This window comes from Patiria miniata, unplaced genomic scaffold (genome assembly GCF_015706575.1).
Source record: "Patiria miniata isolate m_02_andy unplaced genomic scaffold, ASM1570657v1 HiC_scaffold_29, whole genome shotgun sequence".
NCBI lineage: Eukaryota > Metazoa > Echinodermata > Asteroidea > Valvatida > Asterinidae > Patiria > Patiria miniata.
The window spans coordinates 8,993,275-9,018,082 of record NW_024037068.1 but is presented as its reverse complement, the minus strand read 5'-3'; the positions used below and the strand labels follow the sequence as shown (position 1 = coordinate 9,018,082).

At 41.3% G+C, this 24,808-nt stretch overlaps 2 protein-coding genes across 2 annotated transcripts; one reads left to right on the top strand and one right to left on the bottom strand.

The window, feature by feature from the left end:
* Positions 1–3,717: 3,717 nt before the first annotated feature.
* Positions 3,718–4,812, bottom strand: LOC119735152 (beta-3 adrenergic receptor-like). Its single transcript, XM_038208855.1, has one exon. The coding sequence runs from the start codon at positions 4,810–4,812 to the stop codon at positions 3,718–3,720; it is 1,095 nt and encodes a 364-aa protein (XP_038064783.1).
* An 11,716-nt stretch (positions 4,813–16,528) lies between these two features.
* On the top strand, positions 16,529–18,553 carry LOC119735151. Its single transcript, XM_038208854.1, has 2 exons — positions 16,529–16,573; positions 17,015–18,553. The coding sequence occupies exons 1-2, from the start codon at positions 16,529–16,531 to the stop codon at positions 18,551–18,553; spliced, it is 1,584 nt and encodes a 527-aa protein (XP_038064782.1).
* The last annotated feature ends 6,255 nt before the right edge of the window (positions 18,554–24,808 follow it).

Genomic DNA, 24,808 nt, shown 5'->3' with positions numbered 1-24,808 from the left:
CATGTAGACATAAAATCAAGTAATTAATAATGAGTTGACCTTCATACTATTTAACATACTTGTATGAGAATGGGCTGGTTTGTACTGAGGACCATTAACCAGGAATACAACTCGTGGCTCAGTCAGAAAGTTGTTTTTGTTTAATTTTCAAAATTCTCATCTCTGAAAACATTTACGACCGTACCACTTTGTACACGCTAGAGATAGGTACATGCGATGGAAATATGTAGAGTTTAGGGTCAGTAATTTTTTTTCAGGCGTTATTTTGACATTTCTAGTTCATAACACCGTGTTCGCTTTGTGTGCGAGACCTGCTGATGACATTCTGACACACAAAAAATTCATCCAAACAGACATATCATTCAATTAAAGTAGAGCCCGTTTTATTTAACATAATAGTTTGGAGTTCTTTTTATCCGGTGTTGCCTACGTACAGAAAAACTAAAAGTGCTCTATTTACATCTTTGTTGCGGGTTGTCTTTACAGTGTCCAAATGATCACATTTTTGGAGACAATTTCCACGTTTGACGCTGAATTTCGAGGGCCTTTTTTAACATCAGAATTACCCACGTCATGTTTAAGGGTTAAAATATATGTACATGTATATTTACTGGGAAAATCCCTGCAGTTTAGCTCAGTTGCCTGCGATCACACTTCATTGCGCATGCGCCCAGACTGATCTTTTGAATACTCATCAATGTGAACTTTAACCTTCAAGCTATTGTTACCATGCAGAGAAATGCCTATTCAACTAATATAATACACCCAAAGGTTACGTGCAAGTTAATAAAAATACTGAATTCTGTATTCCACAATTTGTAAATCAATATTTGAACTATAGAGACAAGATTCTGTCTGCAAAACAGCCATTTTAACAGTAAGCCATTGATGGTTCTAAATAAGCATAACGCTGGGGTTTTGACATTGTAGTAGTGAGCTGAGATCTTTAACTTCATAAATGTACCAATTTAAAAAACAAATCTTGAATACTTAAATGTGATTCACTAATATACATTCAAAGCCATGTGCGGCATCCATGATTCATGCAAATTTTCGGCAGTTACCTTTCTTTTTACAAAAAAGAACCCAATGTACTGTACGTGTACGATTACGCACACTACACGGCTGGTGGTCCACGAGAGTTTTGAACACCTCTCAGGCGTCACACATGAAATTTGGACTCTGATGAAATCTGGTCCTCTTTATCCTTCTGTTGGTTAGACGTTCTAGGTCTTCAATTAGTGTACTCAATAGTACCAATGAGTCCGTATTTCACAGAGTCATATAGATTCACACAACATCGGCAATCGTTATCGCCGCGTTCTCCATACAAGGACGTTATTAGGACTATACTCACGAAAGGCCCATATCATAAACATAGCTAGAAGGGTGTTTCAAATACATGTAAATATGAAGTAAAATTGTTGTCGCTGGAAATGTATGATGTTTGACTTGTTTAATATCTTGATGAAAAGGTTTTTGTAAATATGAATAAAATGCTCTGGTAGCTGATGATGTCCCTCGCCGTCGGCTCGGGCTTTTTTTTTTTATAAGTGCCTAGGGCGCAAGGCGTCGTCAAACGTTGCCTTAAGCCGGCCTCAGGTCAACCTTGCGACAACACAGATCAGTCGGCGACTGACTTTTCAGGATCAAGCTGTGTCTGAGCTACGACCGTCGGGAACATTTCAGTCGCCGATTTTGTGCGACCTGAGTGTAACTACGACGGTATTAATACCATCGGAATTAGTCGGCGCTCAAAAAAAAACCAACAGTCGTAAGAGTAGAAAAATTTCAACTTCTACGACGACGTCGAGATCTTGCGCGCATCAAGTCATTCTTTTTCAATTGTGAAGCCAATCAGCACACTACACACCGGCGCTCAGCGTTCCGCGTAACATCACGCGCGCGTCGATCACCATATAAGGAGATTGTTTACTACTACTCGCAAGAGGATATTATACAAATATTGAGTGGCTTAGCGTGGAATGGGAGGAATATTATCGCAAGGTAAAATCTGGACTTTTCCATTTCACGAGGCGAAGCCGAGTGAAATGGAAAAGTCCAGATTTTACCGAGCGATAATATTCCTCCCATTTTACAATTTAAAGCCACTCAATATTTGTTTTATATAACTGACATGTAGATCCTTGTCATTTGATATATTTGAACTTTTATTTCAATATAAACCTGGAGGAAAATGTATTTGTCTCTTCCAAAGCACCCCTTCACGAAAATGTTTTAACCCAACGCTTTAGCGCTGGCTCTTTGGAACAATACGCGCTACGCGCAACGCTGGACGCGCACACCAGCATGCATTTGCACACAAATACCGCGTCATGATCCTAACTGTTGAATAGTATTTCCCATTCCCCATGGGCGGGTGGTACTTTTTGAGCCGTGGCATGAATGGGAGCAATAACGAATGCCACGTGATGTGAGTTCCACCAATCAAATGACTAGGATAACGGCCAATCAAGACACAGAATCTGTGGATGAGGTGTTATAATCCACATTATACAACACCTGAATAAATCCCTGTCATCTGATTGGTGGATCACTGATCACATGTTATTGAATTATTCGTCCCAACGCACGGCGCGCGCGGCGGCGCGCAGCGCACAGTATAATGGAAGTTCCATTGCACGGTGAATAGAACTTCCATTGCACGGTATTATCGCTGCTGGCGGTGGCGCTGTTTTAAATCGAGATTACTTGACTATGATGGTTCTCAACCTGTTGAACAGTTTGCATAAATTAAATATGATGAACTTCCTTGTCAAACTTTCAATCAGTTTTTAAGCTGAATAAATTTGCTATTAAAAGTCAACCAATCAGATGACAAGGATTTTTTCAGGTGTTATATAAAACAAATAATGAATGGACGTTTCCCGTTTGAACAATGGAAAGAATAATTTCATTCGGTGACAGATGAAATGTTCCATTCCACTCGGCTTCGCCTTGTGGAATGGAACATTTCATCTGTCACCTCATGAAATTATTCTTACCATTGCACTCACAAACTTTCATTATTTGGATACCATAGCTAGAGGGGTGTTTAAAAAAGCAATGAAGTAAAACTGTTCAACAAAATCGTTGGAAATTTATATTTTTTTTTTTTACTTGTGTCGACTTTTTGACTCAAAAAGTATTTGTGAATGGGAATACAACTATATTTAAGACCGTATGCGCGTTGATAATGGCTCGAGCCGAACCGGCCAAGCACATAAATATTCCCTTGTTGCCAAAGAAGCCACATGACTGTCTATGCTGTGGAATCGTGGTGGATCGTCGCGTCTTGGGTGACATGAGCATGGTTGAGAATATTTTGCGTCGGGATGCCGCTTGTTTCAAGAGAATCACACGATTTTCTCAGTTTTGTGACCTGAGTATTATTTTTCTGCTTGATGCCGACGGTTTCGGCGTGGCGCAAGCAAATCGCAGGTCGACCTGAGGCCAGCTTAAAACCTGCCCAGCACATATTTATTTCCTTAGTAATACTGCATTTAACGAAACTGTGCTCCCAATGGATAAAAAGTTGTGAGATTGAGAAATGTTTACAGAGAGCTATTATAGAGAGATGTAAGAACAGGGAGGTAAGTTTGTTATTATTTCTTTTTTATTGGCCTCCATTTTAAGATCCATTTTTATTTGAGTGATTTGGTATCCACATTCTCTGGTGGTAGATTCGTCCGGAGGGTAAAATAGGGGACGAGACTTTTAAGATCGTCTTTCTCGAAATCTTAGCAAGCTCTGTAGGAAGGACGATTTCCTGGGTATCTCTGAGAGTCTACACAGCATGATGCAGCGGCACACTTCCTTGAAGTCTGGGTGCCGGGCCGTGTAAATCACAGGGTTGATGCAGCTGTTGGTGATAAGCAGTGCAGCCAAGAAGGGAAGATATTTCTGGGCATTTCCCTTCAGGGCAACCACAGCAACTAAGTAGGGTGTGCAGCAAACCATGAAGCAGAAGACGACTAGAAATAAAGTGGAAGTAACGTCAACACTTCGACGGGGCATGCGTTGGTGTCGATTGCGAGGATGCTGAGCGGATGGGTGACCCTCGCCATGCGTGCCTGACTGCCGGCCAGGTAGCCGCATGACTGCACTAACGACGGCTATTGGCTGCTGTGGAACGACGTTGACTCTTTGGATGTGTTTTCTCACCGAAAACACGATGAAGGCACTACTGGCGAAAACGAAAACGAACTGCAAAGCGTAGAGGGCGACCGTGATCGTGGAGAAAGTACCGGAGCCTTGGGCGGTTAAGTTAAAGGAACAGGTGCTCAGATTGGTGTTATACTCGTACGAACCGGCCTGAGATAAAATGGGCAGAATACTGAAGGCAACTGGAACCAGCCAGTTCATAGCGACCGTGGCAGCCAGGCCGCGACGGTTGAACATCCAGATCCGACGGCTTTGGTTCGTCCTGCGAGTGATCAGGGCGCGGTAGAAGGCGACTGACGCGATGCTGTTCATACTGCACCCGATGCAAACGACGAATAGAAAGCCCTGGACTGCGCAAAGAGGCGGTGGAATAAGTAGCTGTTCCTTGCTTTCGCTCAGCACTGCCAGGATCATGATGGGCAGACCCAGACACGTGAGAAGGTCAGCCACGGCCAAGTTGATCACAAACACGTTGGTTGTGGTGCGTGGTTTGCGGGAGAGGATCGGGGCAAGCACGACGGCGCTGTTGCCGATCACACCGGCGAATGAGATGAGACCGTACAAGGCAGCTAACAACTGCTTCTCGCCATAACTGTCATAGACAGATGCCACCGAACCTTCATCGTCTGTTGGAGTAACGTTTGGCATCCTGAAATTTGGGACGATTTCCTTTGGTACAGTGCGTCCGAATTCAACTCGGTTTAACGGATATTCTCAATTTCGCAAACGCGCTTTAAGCCCGCCTGTCCTTTGTATTGTTATCAATTATTTAGAGAACGCGACTCGGCTAGCACTGGCATCAACACTGTATGAGCTGTACGACCGTCTTTCTCCCGGCACTATAAGATTGAGGTGTCAATAGATATGACAATTAGTGCCGGTGGCCAATCAATATCCTTATCAAAAAGATTGATTGCCTGCCTTAATTTGTACCCTAGGGTACCTGTATACGCGTTGTATTCAGGAAACCAAAATCACCTTGTTGATGAGCTGGCCGAAGACTAATCATCCTCTTGACTGTTCTCGTTTCCCCTTACTTATCAAACACGTACAATGTGTAGGATGTCCTCATGTGGACGGAATTTGCAAGCTTTTATCATTTCGATTTCAAAGGTTTCAGATTGAGTAACATAAGGTTTGCTATGCTCTAGATGACCGTATAATCATAGAGCGTATAATGCAGACGAGTAAAGCTTCAACGGATAGACGTTTTGATAACTGAAGGTACTTACTTGCCTGATGCTTATCTAGTAATGTCGCCATCGGATGCAATCCGGAAACAAGTATAAGACAAAATGGATGATTATCATACCGTTTGACAAATTTGTATTCACTCGAGGCAATGACTCGACTCAAGACCGACTCGAGTCAAACATTTTTTGTGACTCGACTCGACTCGAGTCACTGCGAGTAAATGAATCGACTCGACTCAGTCCCGCTTTAGAAGACTTGATTCTAAGGGTAATGAGACTCGATTTCCAAAAATTAAAGCAAAACTTGAATTACGCCAACGGGTGCAAAATATGTTCACGTCTCTTTGCGAATACAATACGCTCGTCGTGAAAAAAAAACCGGACTAAAACCCTGTCACCGTTGATCGTCCGAATTCGTACTACATTTGTATATAAATATGCATTGCGAAACTCGCCTTATGAATGAACTCCCTCTCAAAAATACGTCAATGGAGGGCGCACCAATCCTTTGTAAGATCTCTCAAACGTAAACAATATGATGTGTCCGTTATGTTTCTTGATTTTTTTTGCTCAAATTTGAGGATTTTCCCACTTCCGGTTTTCAGTAGCAGTTACTCATTTGAAAGGTTACCTTTATGTGGCTGATGTGTTTGGGTGAATAATAAATAATTCGAATAGTCAGTGGGATTTTATTGGACGAAAACGATGAAGAAAATATCTGTCTTGAAATGATTCTGTCAAGTCGCCCCCTGACCGAGTTGCCCAAGATTGTCTTTATCTGTTTAACTGTTTAAGTAGTTTAGTTTTAGAGTGGCTATAGTAGGGGCATAGGCCTAACTGGCATACAGTTTTACGCACAATTTTGACAGATCCATGAGATTGACCGTACTCTCTAATCGATGAACAACCCCGAAATCAGCATCTGGGCTCGGGTTAAACTTCTGAGATAGCACCTGCGGATGCATACTTTTTTTCGAGGGGGATTTGAATATGTTTTTTTTAAGTGATATATACTTTTGTTCGATACACGATTTGAAATGGGAGAGGGCACCCGTGGGGCAGCACCATCCCCCCCCCCCCGCCTCATGTCTCCCCCACCCCTACTTGCGCCAATGGCCGAACCCCGTCTTGAGTTCATGTGCATTATTGCCTCTACTGATTTTCCAAACTGGTTTTGAATGGAATCACTGGAAGACCAGCTCCACATTGATGGGTCTCGGGCGTATCATCAACAGCATTATTTGTGCTTTGAAATAACCGAACTACATGTATCTTCACCTGATGCTGTAACGTTTTTACGTCATGCACGGCCCTTCCTCCCCGGTAATGCACACAGGCGATGGTGTTGTAATCAGTGTGGGCTCATTAATTTCCAAATGATCCAATTAGTGTCGTAATCACAAAAGGTAGACCGTGTTTATCTGACATCTGGCTCATTACTGTCAAGTAGGCCTTGTATCGACACAAACACCAATTTTGCAGGAGTTCCCTATTAATTCTATTCAATGACCCTCGTTCACAACTCTGCGTCTTATAAAAACGAACATGTAAAATCCCCTTACTTGTGGGATGGATTTTGAAAGCTACGACTCGGTCGTGAAAGTTCAAATGCTCGTTGACATACAAGTAGCGAAGCAGAAATGGCCATATTTGAAAATGACATGGGAGGGCGCTATATGCTTTGGGCCAAACAAAATACGAGCTTACCCAAACCAAAAACGACCTTCTATTGTGATTGCCATATCTCAAAGGCTAATAACCAGCGCCGTAGCTATTGGGGCCGGGGGGGGGGGGCGTTCGAATCCCGCCCCAGGCCCCAGTAGCTACGCTGCTAGTTATGAAAAGTCGTCGCCCCCAGTCGCCCCCTTGTCTGAGTATCACCCGTTATCCACGGAGCAAAGTCTCCAGCATGCAGAGTTATGCAATCTCGCGCCAGCCAATCGGAGTCGACTTTAATAAATCGTGACATCATTTCATTCCCAAATCAAGACTAAACGTTTGATTGGTCAATTCGAATACGGTGTTTGTAATACAACAACAGCCGGGCGCATATCGCGTAACGCAACACAGAGCGAGTGACCACAGCGTTTGTTGCTGTGTTCAGGGATGTTTTTTATCCATTTCTATATGACGGGACAACGATGAATGACCGAAGACCTTATATAGATAGCACCCGCTGATTGGTCAAAATCTAGAGGTCAAGATGCGGTTGTCTTGCATAATCAGCGAATCTGCTTAAATGTTATAGTCATGGCTTTCTCCATGGGCTATTACATATACTAGTCGCTCCCCCTCCCCCCCCCCCCCAATTTACATTTGGCAATCGGAGACAAACTCAGTCCTATAAGTTACCATGATTAGCGGGATGAACATGAAGTGGCTATGGGTAAACTTTTTCTGTTTATTTTCCCCAAAAAACCTCAGCAAAGACCCATTTTTGATGCAAACAGATGCCATTTTTTTTGCCCTGGTGTGAATCAGGTGAAAAGAAACCAGATTCCAAATAGTTTTCATTTTTTTTTTATCTGAGGTTTTGATTCCGTGTGAAACAGGAGCGACGCGATCGATGGGATGGTGTGTAAAGCGGCGGGTGTAGCATCTGTAATATCGCCCCCATTCGACCATGCTACATAGTTTAATAAGTCATGTCACATTACAGAAGTAGTACACGTCCACTAACTTATCAAGTGCTCTCATTCTTTGTTCCTGAACCCCAAAATATGAAAGCACGTGTTTTTTGCATTGCTGCTACCTTGCGTTGTACGGGGATAAAAAAAGGTACCCTTATTGGATAGTATTGTGTTTAAATACTCATAAAACCGACTTGGGGAAAGAAAGTTTTGCTGTAATTTAGTTGAATTCATTGCCCATTCATCACTGACTGTAAGAGAGATCCGATACAAAATGAAGCAGTCGTGGTATCCCGGGCTCAACGGCTAGCAAGATTGGTTTCCGTCTCATCGCATTGTCCCTAGCTTTAATTGGGGGTCTGGAAACTAAACTATTTATTTTACACAAGTAAAAATAAGTTCCAAAGGTAAGCAGAAATAATTTTTTAATCGCTTTGTAGAATCAGTGAAGCTCGGCATTTTGCCTGCGGTCACATTTAAATGCGCATGCGCCAAGCCTGCTCTATTCAGCACTTGCATCCGCCTCGAAAGTTTGACCTGAAAGCTATTGTACTCATGCAGGGCCTGGGAAACTGTATGCCTATTCCATTGTACCCATAACACCTGTACTTGCAGTGTCCGTGTACAAGTGAATAAAAAAGTACTGCATTTCGGTCTGCGCCATATTGAAAACCAGTAGGCAAAGCATTGCATGATTACATGTACAAGGCCATACAGTCGACACCCCCCCCCCCTCCCGTACTTTCTTGAGCTCGTATCACTAACGTAATCAGGAAAACACTGGGACAAGTCATGTAAGTAGTGTTCAGTTTGGTATAATCTCCAGTGAACTGCATATCTTAATGAAAAATGGAATTTAACCGCAAGGCTATTGTTGAAGTAAGTGATGAGATTGCGTTAGCATCGGAAATACCTTCCTTACGTCTCTTACCATTCAAAAGTGGAAAATTTGGAGTGGTGAGCATTACGTTCTAGAATGATTTAGTAGGTGAACGTAAATTGTTGCGCGGATTATCCCTTCCAGGACCAGGGTATTCTTGGTCTTATCAAAGCCGGAGGGGCTTGGGGACGGGGTTGCTGCTCCGGTCGACTTCGTTTAATAGTTTTGCCTTAGTGTCGGTTGTTCTATATTCAAATGATGACGTCATTTTGGTATCGCTATTGCAACCACAGAACAGAGGCTAACCCGTTTTTGCATGTATTCTTTTTTTTCTCTCCAACAAAGAGTATTGTGCCATTTGTGTGGCTCCATTGCCAATCCAATGCCTTGAACTGAAACAAAGCTTAGTGTTGAGTACCTGGTATACAACAAGTAGGTCAATATTTAGACATTTATACTAGAAACACCAAACACGGCTTTTCATAATCCGATTCTCTGAAACCATCATGCAGATCACTTTAAAGTGCTGTCTGGACTACATTGAATACTTGACAGGTTCAGGGCATCAAGTTATTTTTAAATTAGATTGTCTTTTGTAAAACTAAACAGTCAAACTGTTTTTCCTGAGTTTCTAGAATTCGGATCATTTATTAATATTATCGGGGGTCTTTGGCAGTTCATTTACAGGTCTGCAACCCTAGCCTTCACCTTTTTCATACTACATGGGGCGAAGTAGGGATGGGGCGAAGTGGGGATGGGGCAAAGTGGGGATGGGGCGAAGTGGGGATGGGGCGAAGCGGGGATTGGGCAAAGTGGTTAGGGGCGAAGTGACATGGGGCGACGTGGAAATGGGCCAAAGCGTCCGACTGCCGTTTGAACGCATGTTTTATAGGTTTCCACGGTTTGTCTAATTCATAAGTCAGGGCGTCTTATTCAATCCCAATGAAATAAAGCAAACCTCACTATATTGCTGATTGCAGGCTCACATTATCGCAGTGTTATTGATATACAAGAATCTTAATAACTGAAAGTGTTATTACCATCAATCAGTGAAGGTCGGACATTAAGCTTAAATCCAATGCGACGAATATCGTTCAGGACTGTTTGATATCAGCTCAATTGTGTATAGCTTAATTAATTAAGATGTATGTTCTGTTTGCTATGTGCATGAATTCCGTACGTAGTGTTGAAGACATAAGAATCATTAACTACTCTATACCCGATGGATGTTTCAAATTGATCTCTAGGTTAAACCTGAGATCGATTGATGTCGTTGCTCTATAAACATTAACTATATATTTTTGTTTTTGTTTTGTTATATTTATTGACAGATGTCTGAGGTTATGGCAAACTGTGGAATTTCTGGAAATGATAGCATGTACGAATCAACCACCATTGCGTCGAGTGGATCTCTTATCTATGCTGTCCCCGATGATTTAATACAGACCATTTTGCAACATCTGGGCGCAACTGATCTGTGTCACGTGGCATCATGCAGCCGTTGGCTACGCGATGCGACCAACCAGGATTCATTCTGGCTCCCTCTTTGTCAAAGCAGAGGATGGGAACGCTACGGCACCACCACAGACCTGGCCAAGATAGCCTCTTACGGACCTCCCGAGCAAGCAGCCGGTACTAGCGGAGCAAGGGACGATATTGTCACCTTTCAGAATGATAGGATCGTGACTGATGACAACACAGCGGGTTTAACCAGCACTTGCAGGTGGAAAGGCGTCTACATGAGAGCTTACCATCTGGACAGAAACTGGGCTACGAATTGCTCTCACTTCAAGTCGTGTTACCTTGACAGGGAAGCACCACCCAGTCTGAATATCAAAGGTCGCGGTCTTGTCGACGGGGATTTGCTGGCAGTTTTCGACAATTGTGAAACAATTCGAGTCTTTGACATTCGGAAGAAGACCCTTCAGTGTGTCTTTCCTAGTGTCCAACCAGCGTACGATTGGTCAGCAGCCATCAGCAAGTTCAGAGATGGCGTAATTGTGGTGCCTTTGAAAAGTGGGGTGGCCTGTGCGTTTGATGCAAGGGCAGGGAAGCTGCTACAGAAGATAGACGGAAACTGGCGCGATAAAAATGTTTTATTGTTCTTTGATGGCGAACTCGTCATCACCGGGGTACTTCCCGGTTTTCCTCATGAAGACAGTGAGGTGTATCGTGACATATACGTGTGGTGTGTCAAAGACGGCCGACTTCAACGCATCTTAAGAGTGGATCCCGAAGACGGAGTCAACATGGTTTATGACATGGACTATCGCGACAAGATGGTGGCGGCTAATTACACTGATGGCTACGGTCGCGTGTGGGATGCGAGGAGCGGGGAATGTTTGCATAAACTAAAATGTCCAGGGGGAAACGTCAAACTTGGCGATAAAGTCATCGTTGGTTTCAGCCAAAATGTCGACAGCTTTAGTATTAAATTTTGGAGTCAGGACTCAGGAGAGTGCCAAAACGTGATACATGTACCACTCCTGCATAATTATAAGCCAAACCAAAAGTGCTGGGGTGTAGAGGTCGTGGGTAATATGATATTGTTAGAACTCGCCGGCATTGACTGCGACCCAATTCGTTCCGTGCAGGCTTACAATCTACGTGGAGAGTTTGTATCGGAGACGATAGTTCCTTACTTGGGTGGATTCGGTCGCGGACGCAAGCGCATCTACAGTGTTTCAAAAATGCCGATTGAAAGGAGTCAGGAAACATGGACAGAAGCAGCTCTCAACGTCACTCCAAATGGCTTGGTACGACTCTTCGATGTTGATCCACTAGCCCGATTCATCTGGATTGACGACATCAGAATGATCACCTATGACGTTAAAGAGCGTAGACTCCTTTTCCATCAATTCTGGTAAACCAGTGGTGACACCTAACCAAATTAGGGAACTCGAATCACGACTCATCACATCAAAAATCAACAATAATTCCCCCAAACAAATGCTCGCTACTCAATGTTCTGTCCAAATGTTCGCTGCTAAATGTACCATCACATTAAGAGAACTTCATTGATGATTGAGTTAAAAGCAATGAGTTAATTTCTGTTAAAGGACACACAATTTCAATTGTTCCTTTCTTACATTTTGACTACTCAAAAATTAACTGACTAACTGCATTTGTAAACCCGTGCCTATATTATGTTAATCAGATTTCATATTCAAATATGAATTTATAGTGGAATATGGTAAGTAATTAAGCATCTCCTTGAATGACGTATTTTATTCCCAGGACGATCAATTATAATTTGAGGTGAAGCAAAGTGTATATATTTCAGTAACTGATTTTGTACATTTTTTGACAACCTAGTTCGAGCATGGTATATATTGGTATATATTTTTTTTTTTTTTTTTTTATGTCATAAATGGCAGTCTTAAAAAGTTTACATTTTGCAAAAATAGGGAGGAGATGATTTTCCATCATAAGCAACAGTCTACCGACGTACATTTACAACTTGCATACTATATCTCAAATCGTATGACAATGGTTGGTTCGTATTGAAGTCCAATGCGCCATGACCCCAATTGTGGGTCGGCAAGAGAAGTTTATTTATCATTAACAGAGTTCTCACTTGCTATCTTGAATGCATTTTACGACAACAACGTTGAATATACTAGTTCTCGGCCAAAGATGGAAGTGTGTGAAAGTGAAGGTCAATTATATTTCAGGCCTTATAATTTCTAGTTGCGATATTATATGTTGTTTGTTTGCCTGACCTCCTGATGCACGCAACCAACCAACTTACAAGATTCCAAACTCGAGAATAATACTCTGGTAAAATCGGAGTTCTGCCAATTAGCAGTGGACTAACTGTGGTCAGGGGACACACCGTTTTTAACCATTATCACAATCAATTCGACATTTATTTTCACATTGACATCCTCAGTGAAAATTCACACAGAAAAAAAAGAAATATGTATAAACAAAACATTCTTGACAGACAATATGTAATTAAGTGTAAACATTAAATAATCTTCTCTTCAAGCCTTTTCTATTCTTTTGGACATACCAACATTTTGTTCTTTTTTTTAAACTAAACTTTTTAAACATTTACTTAATAAAATAGGCAAGTGTGTAAATCTGTGCTTTGCTGCCTATTATATATTAGCAGGAATCGAAGTATAAACAAACTATTATAGATATATTCTTACTATTCCCGAGATACGCAGTCTTGAGAAAGTTGGAAATTGAAGCATGTCTTTGCTGTAAATATTGTGTGCACCAAAACAGATGTCTCAACGGAGTGGCAATTTTATTTGTAAAACTAATTTCTTTTCTTTGTAACATACATTGATTCGAAATCATGTTATCCTACATTGAAAACAAACTCACTTGTTAAAAAGAACGGGTGAAATTTCGTTTCCAAAACGTCCGTTTCCTCGGATGTTGGAATATGATGAATCGAGAAAATATTACGCGCATGTATTATGGAACACAGGCATTTTATGTGGGCAAAAATACTGTGAGTAAATAGGTACATGTATCCTCTTGAACACAATCTGACGTACAGTTACGTTCAGCTAAACCTGAATTATTTCAGAATTGAGTCAAAGTTTGTTTTTCTTTAAGTTGTTGATTTTCATCAATATTGTATAGACCTCTTATACATGTGTATATATATGTATGCAAATTTGATAGGCTCTTTCAGTGTTGCATATTACATGCGATGATGTATATGTGATGATTATACAAATATTCTGTAATGTCACTTGGTGAATGGGAGTAAAGTGATATGCAAATACCTGTTCATAAATGTCTTCCATTGTAATTATGTGTGCACATATGTTAGTAATGATTATTGACCAGTATGTATTCGTCTGTCGGTTTTAATGTAAATTGTGCAGACTGATTTATCCCCACCTTGTGTGGATGCTTTAAGGTGGACTGCACCCTGGCGAGCCGAGTCAATGTCTTGTCTCTCTTTTGACCTCGAGAGACTATTCATTCACCACTGCCAAATAAGGACCGACATGATTTCTACCCTTTTTTTGATCACATGAACGATGCGGAAATAGTTTAGTCGGACAAATTTAGATTGAGTTTCTGTCACAGATATGACAAAGGTGTAGCCAGGGGGTTGGGGAGGGGTAAGGGGAGGGATGGACGAATTCAGAATGAATCGCTGTCACAGATATGACATTGGCGTAGCCAGTGGCGGAGGGGGTTATTGGGCCCCCCAGCATTGTGTAAATGCTGCCCTTTTCTATTCAAACGATTTTTTTTTGTCACCAGCGCTTCCCCCAATAATAAGATTCCCATTCTTTTGCCCTATTTTCTGAACAATTGTCCTTAGAAAAAGACTAAAAAAGCACCATATATTTTCCGTTAATATAGTCGTAGGTTTTGAACAGCGCCCCAAACGACAGATGGTACCAGTCCCCCCCCCCCACACACACACACCAGCAACGTTTTTTTTATGGTGTAAATCGAGGATTTGCTATTGTTCCTCTTTCCTTGTCCTTTATTTCTACTATTTTGATTTTGTTCACGTTTTTTTAATCGAGGTTGTCCTCGATTTGGTTCCTGTCTTCAATTTATCGATGATGTTGGACGTGTGTCCTCGATTTACACCATATACAAACACACTATTGGATGTTACAGATGCTAAGTGTTCGGATGCAAAGTGTCTACATTTCAGCAAAGATTTGCGAGTGCCCTTTTCAAGAAATGCCCCTCCCCGGCCCCGTCATTACCATAACTAGACAGCAGTGATCAAATTTCATGCCAACCAGATACTACGCGCGCTTTTTTGGACCACCATAGGCCTATTAACTTGTCTTCTTCTTCAGCATTTCAGGTTTTCTGTTGCTAAGAAACTGCCAAATGTGCATCACATCCAGGTCAGGTGCGAGTTGTCCAAGGTTCGAGTTGCCTAAGGTCGGTGGAAATAATCTGTACCGGCGAGTGGGGGATGATCAATATTCAAAAATTGCCCAGCCGTGGAAATTCGAAAGGGGATGGGGGGGGGGGGCGGCTAGACACCGCATTACACTAGGGGGCGCTCTTCAAGATATAGATGTATATCAATATGTTTACTCGGGCTTACGTCAAATGGGTACATTTCAAAAGCTTTTGTTCTTTGTTTCTCCATTTTCAGTGTTATTGAATACATTGTCGTCGTTTGGGGGGAGTGAAAAATTACCTAAGACTGCATTTTTTTTTCATCACGAAATGTTGATGGAATTCAATAGCCTGTCTCCCCCTAGTTTAATAAAGTTGGGGGAGTATATACCCTCACCCTCCTGGGATTTACGCCCCTGCCCAAGGTACGAGATGACCTGCTCAGTAATTTTGACTGCGACACACACAAAAAACCACATGTAAAAGAGCCATCAAAGCTCAGACAGAACTGTACTGTGCTCTCAAGTACTCCAAAATCTTAAGCATGTATTGAGGCTAATATTCTTACAATGAGTCGCCGTCAACTGACTCAACTCCAACGTTAAACCTGTAAACTTATTCCAAACAGAAACAGTTGTTAACTAATCATTGAGACTCGGCCCAGTTGCCTTTGGTCGAATGCGCATGCCCCAAAGCTTCTCTATTCAGCACTTGCATTCAACCGGAAAGTTTCACCTGAAAGCTATTGTACGCATGCAGTGTACCTAATCCATTGTATGCATTGCATCTGAACTTGGCAGTGTTGATGTACAAGTGAATATAAGTACTGCATTTCTGCGTGCGCCATATTGAAACCTATATCGGCCTAACCATGGCTTGATTCTGTACACATCCACGCAGTTGACACGCCCGTACAGTACCTGCTTGTCCACGCCGTCATCTATGTGATCAGAAAAACACTGACATAAGACTGGTAAGTAGTTTGAATTCGGCAAAATCGCAAGCAGATCAGTGAGCTGCAATTCTTTCTGAAATGTGGGGTTTAACTGCGGGGCTTAGTGACTATGTGTTGGTTTGGGAAACCCCATTCCTATATTGCTTATCATTCCAAAATGCAGAATTCTCAGCGGTGAGCATAGCGTTCCAGAATGACTTAGTAGGTGGACACAAATTGTTGTAGGATTATCCTTTTCAGGCCCAGGGTATTTTTGGTCTTATGAAATTCAGAGGGGCTTGGGAGTGGTTGTTGCTCCGGCCGATTTTCCTAACAGGCTGAAAGATATAACTGTCGGTTGTTTGTAAAGTGGGTTGTCGTAATATCAAACGATGACGTCATTTTGGTTGTGCTGTGGCGTCAACAGGAGGGAGCGTTACCCATTTTTGCCCATATTGTATTTTTTTAAACAGTCTTTTGGTGGTTCCATTTTCATTCCAGTGCTTTGAGCTTAGTAGGTAATTAAAGACTTGTTATACAACAAGTAGATCAATATTTGAACTTTACATGTCACTGCAAGGGGCGCTGTATATTTTTCATTTTTAGAACATTCATAAACGCTTGTGATTTTGTTAGTCTCTATACTTTTTTTGACGGAACTTCGGTCCAGTGAAGAATTTTGGGCAGAGTTATCTTTTTTGGATATAATTATGAATCTGGCCATAAGCAAAGGTTTAAAAAACGAACATCATGTAGAACCACTGAAAATGGCTTTTCATAAATTGATTCCATGAAAGCAATGCAGTAGATCACTTAAAAAACAAAACAATGGAACGTCGGACCAATGGGACGTAAAGACCAACGGGACGTAAAGACCAATATGCCGTCGGACCAATGGACCATAGGGACGTCGCCGGAAAACAAAGTATGCAAACGTCGCCAATGTTCGTGCCGTTTGCAGACTCATATTACTTGGACATTGATATATGAAACTTAAATGTTTGCTTGGTAGGCATAAATAATGAATGGGAGGCTTGTGGTAATACCATGTGAAGGATATCTCTTTGTGAGTTGTGTGGTTCTGAGAAGAACTAGGTGGTATACCTCGACGTTTCCGACAGTATGCTCTGTTTGTCATCACGAGACTGCCAGACTACGAAGAATAATGTTCAGGCCTGTTTGATATCAGCTCATTAAGAGTAAAACTCGACTCGTTAAGATGTATTTTCTGGTTACGTGCATGACAATCTTACAGAGTGTAGAAGAAATAAGAAATAAAATTAGTGTTGATATCTGGGTTAAAATCCAGATCAGTTCTTGTCGTCGCACTATAAAGTCAATGTTTTATTTCACTCTTTATATACAGATATCTGTGGTCATGGCAGACTGTGACATTTCTGGAAGTGACAGTATGAGTGAATGCACCACCGCTGCATCGAGTGGATCTCTTATCTATGCTGTCCCCGATGACTTAATACAGACGATTTTGCAACATCTGAGTGTGACCGACCTGTGTCACGTAGCATCATGCTGCCGTTGGCTACGCGATGCAACCAATCAGGATTCACTCTGGCGCCCTCTTTGTAAAAGTAGAGGATGGGAGCACTATGGCACCACCACAGACCTGGCTAAGATAGCCTCCTACGGACCTTCCGAGCAAGTAACCGATACTAGTGGAGCAGGGGACGACATTGTCACCTTCCAGGAAGATAGGATCGTGACTGATGACAACACAGGGTGCTTAACCAGCACTTGCCGGTGGAAAGGCGTCTACATGAGAGCTTACCATCTGGATAGAAACTGGGCTACAAATTCATCTCATTTCAAGAGGTTTATTAACCTTGATCTGGGAGAAACACAAGGTCCCGAAAGTCCTAGTTTCTGTATCGATGGGGATCTACTGGCCATTAAAAAAGGTCGTCAAGCAATCCAGGTATATAATATTCGGAAGAAGGCCATTCAGTGTGTTCTTCCTCCCATCGAACCAACGTACAATTGTGATTGGGACCGTGGATTTGAGTTCAGAGATGGCGTAATTGTGGTGCCTTGCAGTGATGGGGTGGCATATGCGTTTGATGCAAGCACAGGAGCGCTGCTTCAAAAAATAAGTGGTAACTGGAGCCGCAGCTCTGTGTCAATGTTCTTTGATGGTGAACTGATCATCACCTATGTGTATACTTTTCAGACGAATGTTGATAAGAACAGCGAGAAGTTCCGTGACATTTTCGTGTGGTGTGTAAAAGACAGCCGACATCAACGCATCCTAACAGTGGACCCTTCTGAGGGTGTCTGCGTTTGTTATAACGCGGACTATCGGGACAAGATAGTAGCAGCTTTCTACGATGATGACTACATTCGCGTGTGGGATGCGAGGAGCGGGGAGTGTTTGCATAAACTAAAATGCCCAGGGGAAAAGTCAAACGTCAAACTTGGCGATAATGTTATCGTTGGTTTCAGTAAGGCAATCGACGAGGAAGTGTGCGATATTATTATTTGGAGCCAAGGCACGGGAGTTTGTCAAAAGGTGATACGTAAAGCATCGGGTTACTGGATGTACCCTTATGCGCAGGTCGTGAATGATTTTATATTATGGCATGAAAGGAAAAAATCTGGCGATGCGACTTACTCCCTGTACATTTACAATTTACGTAAAGAATCGGTAACGGAGATGGTGCATCATTGCGAAGATACTACAGGAAACGGAAGCAAGCTCGTCTACTTTGTTTTAAACGAGCTAGTCAAAGGGATAAAGAGAACAGGGAAAAGGGTCGTCTTCAACGCCGCTCCAAATGGCTTGGTACGACTCTTCGATGTTGGTCTTTACCAGGTCATCTGGATTGACGACATCAGAATGATCCTCTATGACGATAGAGAGCAAAGACTTCTTTTCCATCATTTCTGGTAAACCAGTGGTGACACCTTTCCAATTAAGGAACTTGCATTTATAATCTTCCGACAATAATCCCCAAATACACAAACATCGACCATTATCCCCGTACACACAATATGCTTTGTTACATCGGAGCTTTGTCAAATGTTTACTGCCCAATGGACCATTACACCCGGAACTCCAGGCACGATGGGAAAACTTTGACGATAGGACACACGTTTTTTTTTAATAACCATTTTCGTTTCTTAAAGCCCAGTAGTGTTACTTTAATATAATACAATGTATACCCAGAATTCTGCACTAGTTAAATGTGTTTTTTTTTTAATTCTTTGCATTTTATAATTCCATACATGAACACCTTTCTGTAGATTTATCATCACGACCCAAGTGTTTGTAGGAGGCGTTGTCTCTGTTACAAGCTCTTATTTTAGCACATCGTGTAGTTGAACATTCGCCATAAGCCATCTTTTGCTACCACAACGAAAAGAAACTGAGATTAGTTTTCAAAGTATAATACATCTGTGGATCACACTAGTCAGTTTTGTATTATACTTTTAGAGTTATCGTTTTAATTATGTGACTCTGCCCACTTCGTAGCCAAATTCCAGCAAGATAGTGTTTTATGAAGTCACCCTAATATCTTTTTCTCCGTTTTGAACATTAAACAAAAACAAAATAAATTGAATACCGGTAGCGGAATTTGTAAATATTGAACCTGTACATCAACAGGTTGTAGCAGTTCAAATGCAAATGAATATTTTAGACCACGTGACATTCAAAGATGCTTACAAGATTGCATGAAGTGGTCACGTGATGCCAACTTCCAGCAAATGGTTCTTTTCTGCACTGTTTGTATATTTCTTGAAATATGAAGGGTTTGAAAGTGTTGACATGATAGTACTGTTTAATTTGGGCCAAATAGCATACACAATATGCTAAACTATTTGGGTTGCCCTGTGTATGCCTGTCGGCACACACAGGGCACATAGTATTCTGCTTGATACGTTCTTTTCATAATTATTAAGCGTAACTGTAAATATTGAGCGCAATTGAAGAATGATTTGAAATGAGTGTGTTAATTGTACAGTCATACAACTCTGTAACATGCAATGACTCATATACGTGGACTTGTAACCACGCGTGAATATTAAACGTTATATTAATTAAGGTAAAGCCTTTTCAGTAGTTAGTTTTGCTAATTAACTAGTTCTTGTAATCAACTGTACACGTTAATTTCATGGGTATTCAAACTATTACTTAATGTGACGAATGTCAGTCTATTAATTTTTACATTTGCATTAATAGAGACCAGGTGATTCGTTACTACATGTTCAAGTAATTTTGATAAATTATGAGTACTGCGTGAGTCTAAAGAAGCGGAACCCAAACCCCCACAAATATATTTTATATTAAAACAAAATGTAGCACCAAAAATAATAATGACTAGAAGGCCAATTTAATATGCTAGTTCTTGATGTAAACAATACTGACATTGCTTAATCCGCTCGAAAAATATAACAATTTAAACGCAATGCCCCTTTAACCTGGGTGTTCAAAACAAAAAGGAATTGATTGTGTGTTCAGACTGTTCGGAACAGCTAAGAAAATGACACAGAGTACTTGTTTCAACAACTGACAACAACTGTAGTACACACTATATTTACTAACAACCGTGCTTACGGCAAACAATATGATATATGAAATCTACTTATTTTAAAGACAGGCCTTCAGAAGGACTTCGGTGGATATTTTCAACTTTCAAATTGAAGTTTTATTGCTGGTAATGTTTGAAGACAATTGTGACGACGATTCTTGAATTCTCTTTTTTAGACGAAAGACGTTTTACGGTCATTGTGTTTAAATGGTGTTATACTTTGAACGACTTGAGCAATCGAAGCATTTTTTTCAGTTTATGAAATTCGCCTTCAAGTCTGTAATGTTTTTGATGCTACATATTTTTTTGTTTCAAATAAAATGTATTCGTTGGGGTTTGGGTTCTGCTTTTTTAATCACCCTGTATATACATAAATAATGAGTTATGATAATTGAACTCGTATGCGAATCCGCTGGTTTATATTATATTGAAGTTCATGAGTCACAACTAAAACTAGTTACTGAGTCAAAGAGGTGTCCCCCCCCCCACACACACACACATATTCTTAACTGGTATCTTGGAATACATTATAGGACCGTACCACGCTGTGTACTCTAGAGATTTGTGAGTAAGATGAACGTAAATGGAGTTTAGGATCAGTTATTTTTTCAGGCGCTATCATGAAATGTCAAGTTTATAATATTTCATTCTAATTATGTGGGGGACCTGCTGGCGCACGCACCAAACAAAAATGACATATATAACGACAATATAATATAATCCATCTAAGACACAGAAGCCAGGTTGAATCGGGGCTGTGACCATTTTTACACAATGAAAAAAAATCTGTCGCGGGACACAGGATTTTATTATCTTCTCTGAAAGCCCAGAGCTTCAATGTCTATTGCTTTGGACATGCCAATCTGGTATTCCTAGAATTCTGTTGATTTGTTTTCTTTTCTCTGGTTTTAAACTACGCATTAAACTAAAGGGCCCATCGGATGATTTGTTTGTCGTTTGAATACATTTTGCGTCACTTGATACTCCTCTTAAACGTATGAAATGAGAAGTGCTCTTCTTTAAATATTGGAGATTTTCGAACAACTGACTGCCCTATTTAGGTGAGAAAAACTTATTGGTATACTGCCATGTCAAATCACCAAAGAAAAGAACAGTTTCGACGGCGAAATATCAAACGTCCTGGTAACTTTTGGTATTATAATGTAGAGGTTTCTGCCTGAAATGACATCACCCTTTTGCTCATAAGTATGGAATTCCACATTAAAATAAAATCTTAAAAAAGGCAAAACGAAATGAAAAAGCTAAACGAGACACAAAGATTGCATTGCACAGGCCTTTAATTCTATCTGGTTGTCTGGGAGTAAAAGGATATTTCGGTTGCAAAGACCTGATCTCCCATGCACATGATACGTCGGGATGATTCTTGACGAGTATGTTTGGAAAGAATATTTGCTTAGTTTGTTTTCAATGTAAATTCTGCAAACTGATTTATCCCCACCTTTGTGTACATTATCGCAAGCAGACGGCAGCCTGGTGAGCCGAGTCTATACTTTTACCTCGTGTGAGATTATCCATGATGTCTAACTCTGCGATGATTTCTAATTCTTTGTTTATGATCATGCACGAAACGAGCGATGCTGAAATGATGGATTGACTAATTCGGAACGATTTTCGATCACACGCAAGAAAAGAAACGCCTGTTTCCTGCCATAACTAGTGATCATTCACAACAAACTAACCACATCTCATTTCGGACAATCATGACTTTTTTTTTTCAAATCGATGTTATTGCCCAGAAATATTGCATCAGTGTTGGGGGATCGCTTTAAGCAACCAAAGAAACAATGCATTGATTGCATAGGAGTTCTTTGAGTGTAACCCCGGTGTTTCTGTCTGAGCATACCAGCAACATTCCGCTGATTACATAGGATGGCAGAGCATCCAGTGGGCTGTCCTAGAGCACCAAACCCTCACTGCACTGATTCCATAGATGCTATATTTCAATCAGAGCACTCTGTGGCTGGAATGCTCTAAGAGATCAGTGACTGAAGAGCCCTGAGAGAACCCCCAAAGCAATATAGTTGCCATTTTGCTCGGATGTTCCGGGAGAAACCTATGAGATTCTTTGAGAGAAAACTCCGGAATGCTCTAAGAGAAGTTTACGAAATCCATGTGCAATCATTGCAATATAGGTGGGAGGCTGGAAGAGAACCCTTAGAACCAGTGTTGTTTTGGTTGAGATGCTCTTAGAGAGCTTCCTGTGATGATATAAGATCTCCCTATGCAACTAGTGCAGTGTGGGCTTGGATGCTCAAAAAGAACCCGGATGAGGCTATAAGAGAGCCAGCACCTGCGATGCTCAAATACTACATGGAGAACCCAAATACTGCGTGACACAAGGTATTATATATTTTTCATGAAATTGCGATACTATAAAGTTCCATTTTTTTTTTAATATTCATGCAATTGTATGACACCAGGTCTTGTACGAGTACGTTTGTCTGCGTGTGAGCTACTGATGAAGCACACGCACTGCACATACACGAACACACAACTCAAGCCGCGCCGCGAAGCCACAATTTCGTGAAATGCAGCGGTCGGGTCAGGCATCAGGTCACACGTTTTCTCAGAGAGACGTTTTGAAAAAAGGAAATATTTATCTGCGTTCTTTTGAGCGCTTGTGCACCAATGCTGTTTATTTAGCAGTGCTTTCAACTTGGCCGTTGAACCCGAAAGATATTGTACTCACATGCAGGGGCCGCCTTTCCCATTGTACCCATTATACCTGAACTCACAGTGCCATGGACAACAAGTGAATACAGTACTGCATGTGTGCGTGCGCCCCGTTGAAAATCCCTGTAATTGTGTGGCTGTATTCCGTTAACACGCACGTGCAGTTCCTGTTTCAGCACATAGTCACCTTTGTGTATGATCAGTAAAAACACTGGAATTACACTTGTAAGTAGTTATAAGCCAAAAATAAAGAAAGATGTGTGAGTGTGAGCTCCATTTTCTTCTGGAACGTGAGACCCAACTGGATGTTTTTGAAGTGAATTCAGCTTGGGAAATCCCAGCCTTAGTGTATTGCTTATCATTCAAAATTGCAAAATTCTCAAGGGAGTGAGCATATAGCGTTCTAGAATGATGTAGTAGGTCAAAAGAAATTAGTGCTAAGATGATTCCTTTCAGGACCCGGGTATTCTTATTTTTTGTACAGATTTGGTTACTTTTGATTTTGTCACGTAGTGCTGATTAGAATCGCCGGGCTAAATATAATGAAAATCAACGCTGAAAATGGTTTTTCACAATCTGCAGAGTATTGCAGTAGATCACTAGACTTTTAAATGCTGTCTGGTCTCAGCGAATAATTTGCACACCACGTTTCTTTTATAGCTTTCCACGGCAACCACGGATATCTTACCAAATTAATTCCCTTGTCCGAAACTGTGGGACTCTCATCACTGTGTATGAGACTCCCAGAACCTAAGGTATTTCATGCAACACAAGGGGAAAAATAAACTGTACATGTAGCAACAAGTGCAGCACAGATTGCATTGCATAAGTTAACTGTCTCAAGAGATCATCAGGTACCAGTCTCCATTTCTACACATCTTTCCAAAGTCTTCCACCAGGCTAGTGAGTTTGGATCATGTCATGCAGATGTATACAAGTATCATTGAAGCTAGACACAGCTGCCTGCGATAATGAGCATGCGCACAGGCTGATCAGTTCAACACTCGCTATCAACTCAAACTTTCACCTCGAGCCATGTACCCATGCAGTGTAAGCCTTTTCACGTGTATAAAAACAGCTGGATTCGCAGTGTGATCGTGTGTGCGTACACGTGAGTGTTAAACTGCTTCATTTCCGTGTTCCATTTTGGAATTCATTTCCTCATAGTGGCTTGGTTTATGCATGCAGCAACAGATGACCCGCCTGTGCACTGATTCGTGTTAGCTACATCTGTACGGACATTTGTCTCAGCAAAACCTGGGGAATGTGCCACGTAAGTCAATTTATTTATTGGCATAGCTGTTAAAAAAAAAAGAGATTTGTGCAATTTAGGAATTCACTAGTGGCTGCTTTCATTTAACGACCATTAGTATGCAATTACATCGCACTAAAAAAACAATGGAGAATCCTAGTGGCGGATTTTGCAACTTTACTCATAATTATGTAAAGTTACTGATACCGACATAACCCATCCCAAAACGGCTAGGTGTCCCTCACATAAACCAAGGTGATGACATCAGCAGCTTTACATATAATTTTGCCAAGCATGAGAGATTTGTTAAACTTGATCAATGGTTGGTGTACCCCGACAATTTGCTTATTCGTTCTGCTTTAGCATAATACATGAGATTGGCCGAGGATAAGGAAAACAAGTAAATACTACTAGGCCGTCTTGATCTCCGTTTTGTCGCAATAAGTCTGTGTCACATGACGAAGAAGAACGTCAGCTCATTTTGATTACACTAAAATAAAATTAGAAATAAACAATGTTTTTTTTTACAGGTTTCGTCAAGTCCGCTGACAATAGTTCTGAAGGTGACACCAAGGGTCAGTGCGTTGCCGACGCGTCGACTGGGTCCCCTATCTATGCTGTCCCCAATGATTTAATACCGACAATCTTGCAGCATCTCAATGCTGCTGAT

What these genes read in the sequence shown, in the direction of transcription:
- LOC119735151 (XM_038208854.1), top strand. Translation starts at nt 16,529, where the DNA reads ATGCCGTCGGACCAATGGACCATAGGGACGTCGCCGGAAAACAAA. An exon ending in GGACGTCGCCGGAAAACAAA is followed by an intron (nt 16,574 to 17,014) that starts GTATGCAAACGT and finishes CTTTATATACAG; the next exon opens with ATATCTGTGGTCATGGCAGA.
- LOC119735152 (XM_038208855.1), bottom strand. Translation starts at nt 4,812, where the DNA reads ATGCCAAACGTTACTCCAACAGACGATGAAGGTTCGGTGGCATCTGTC.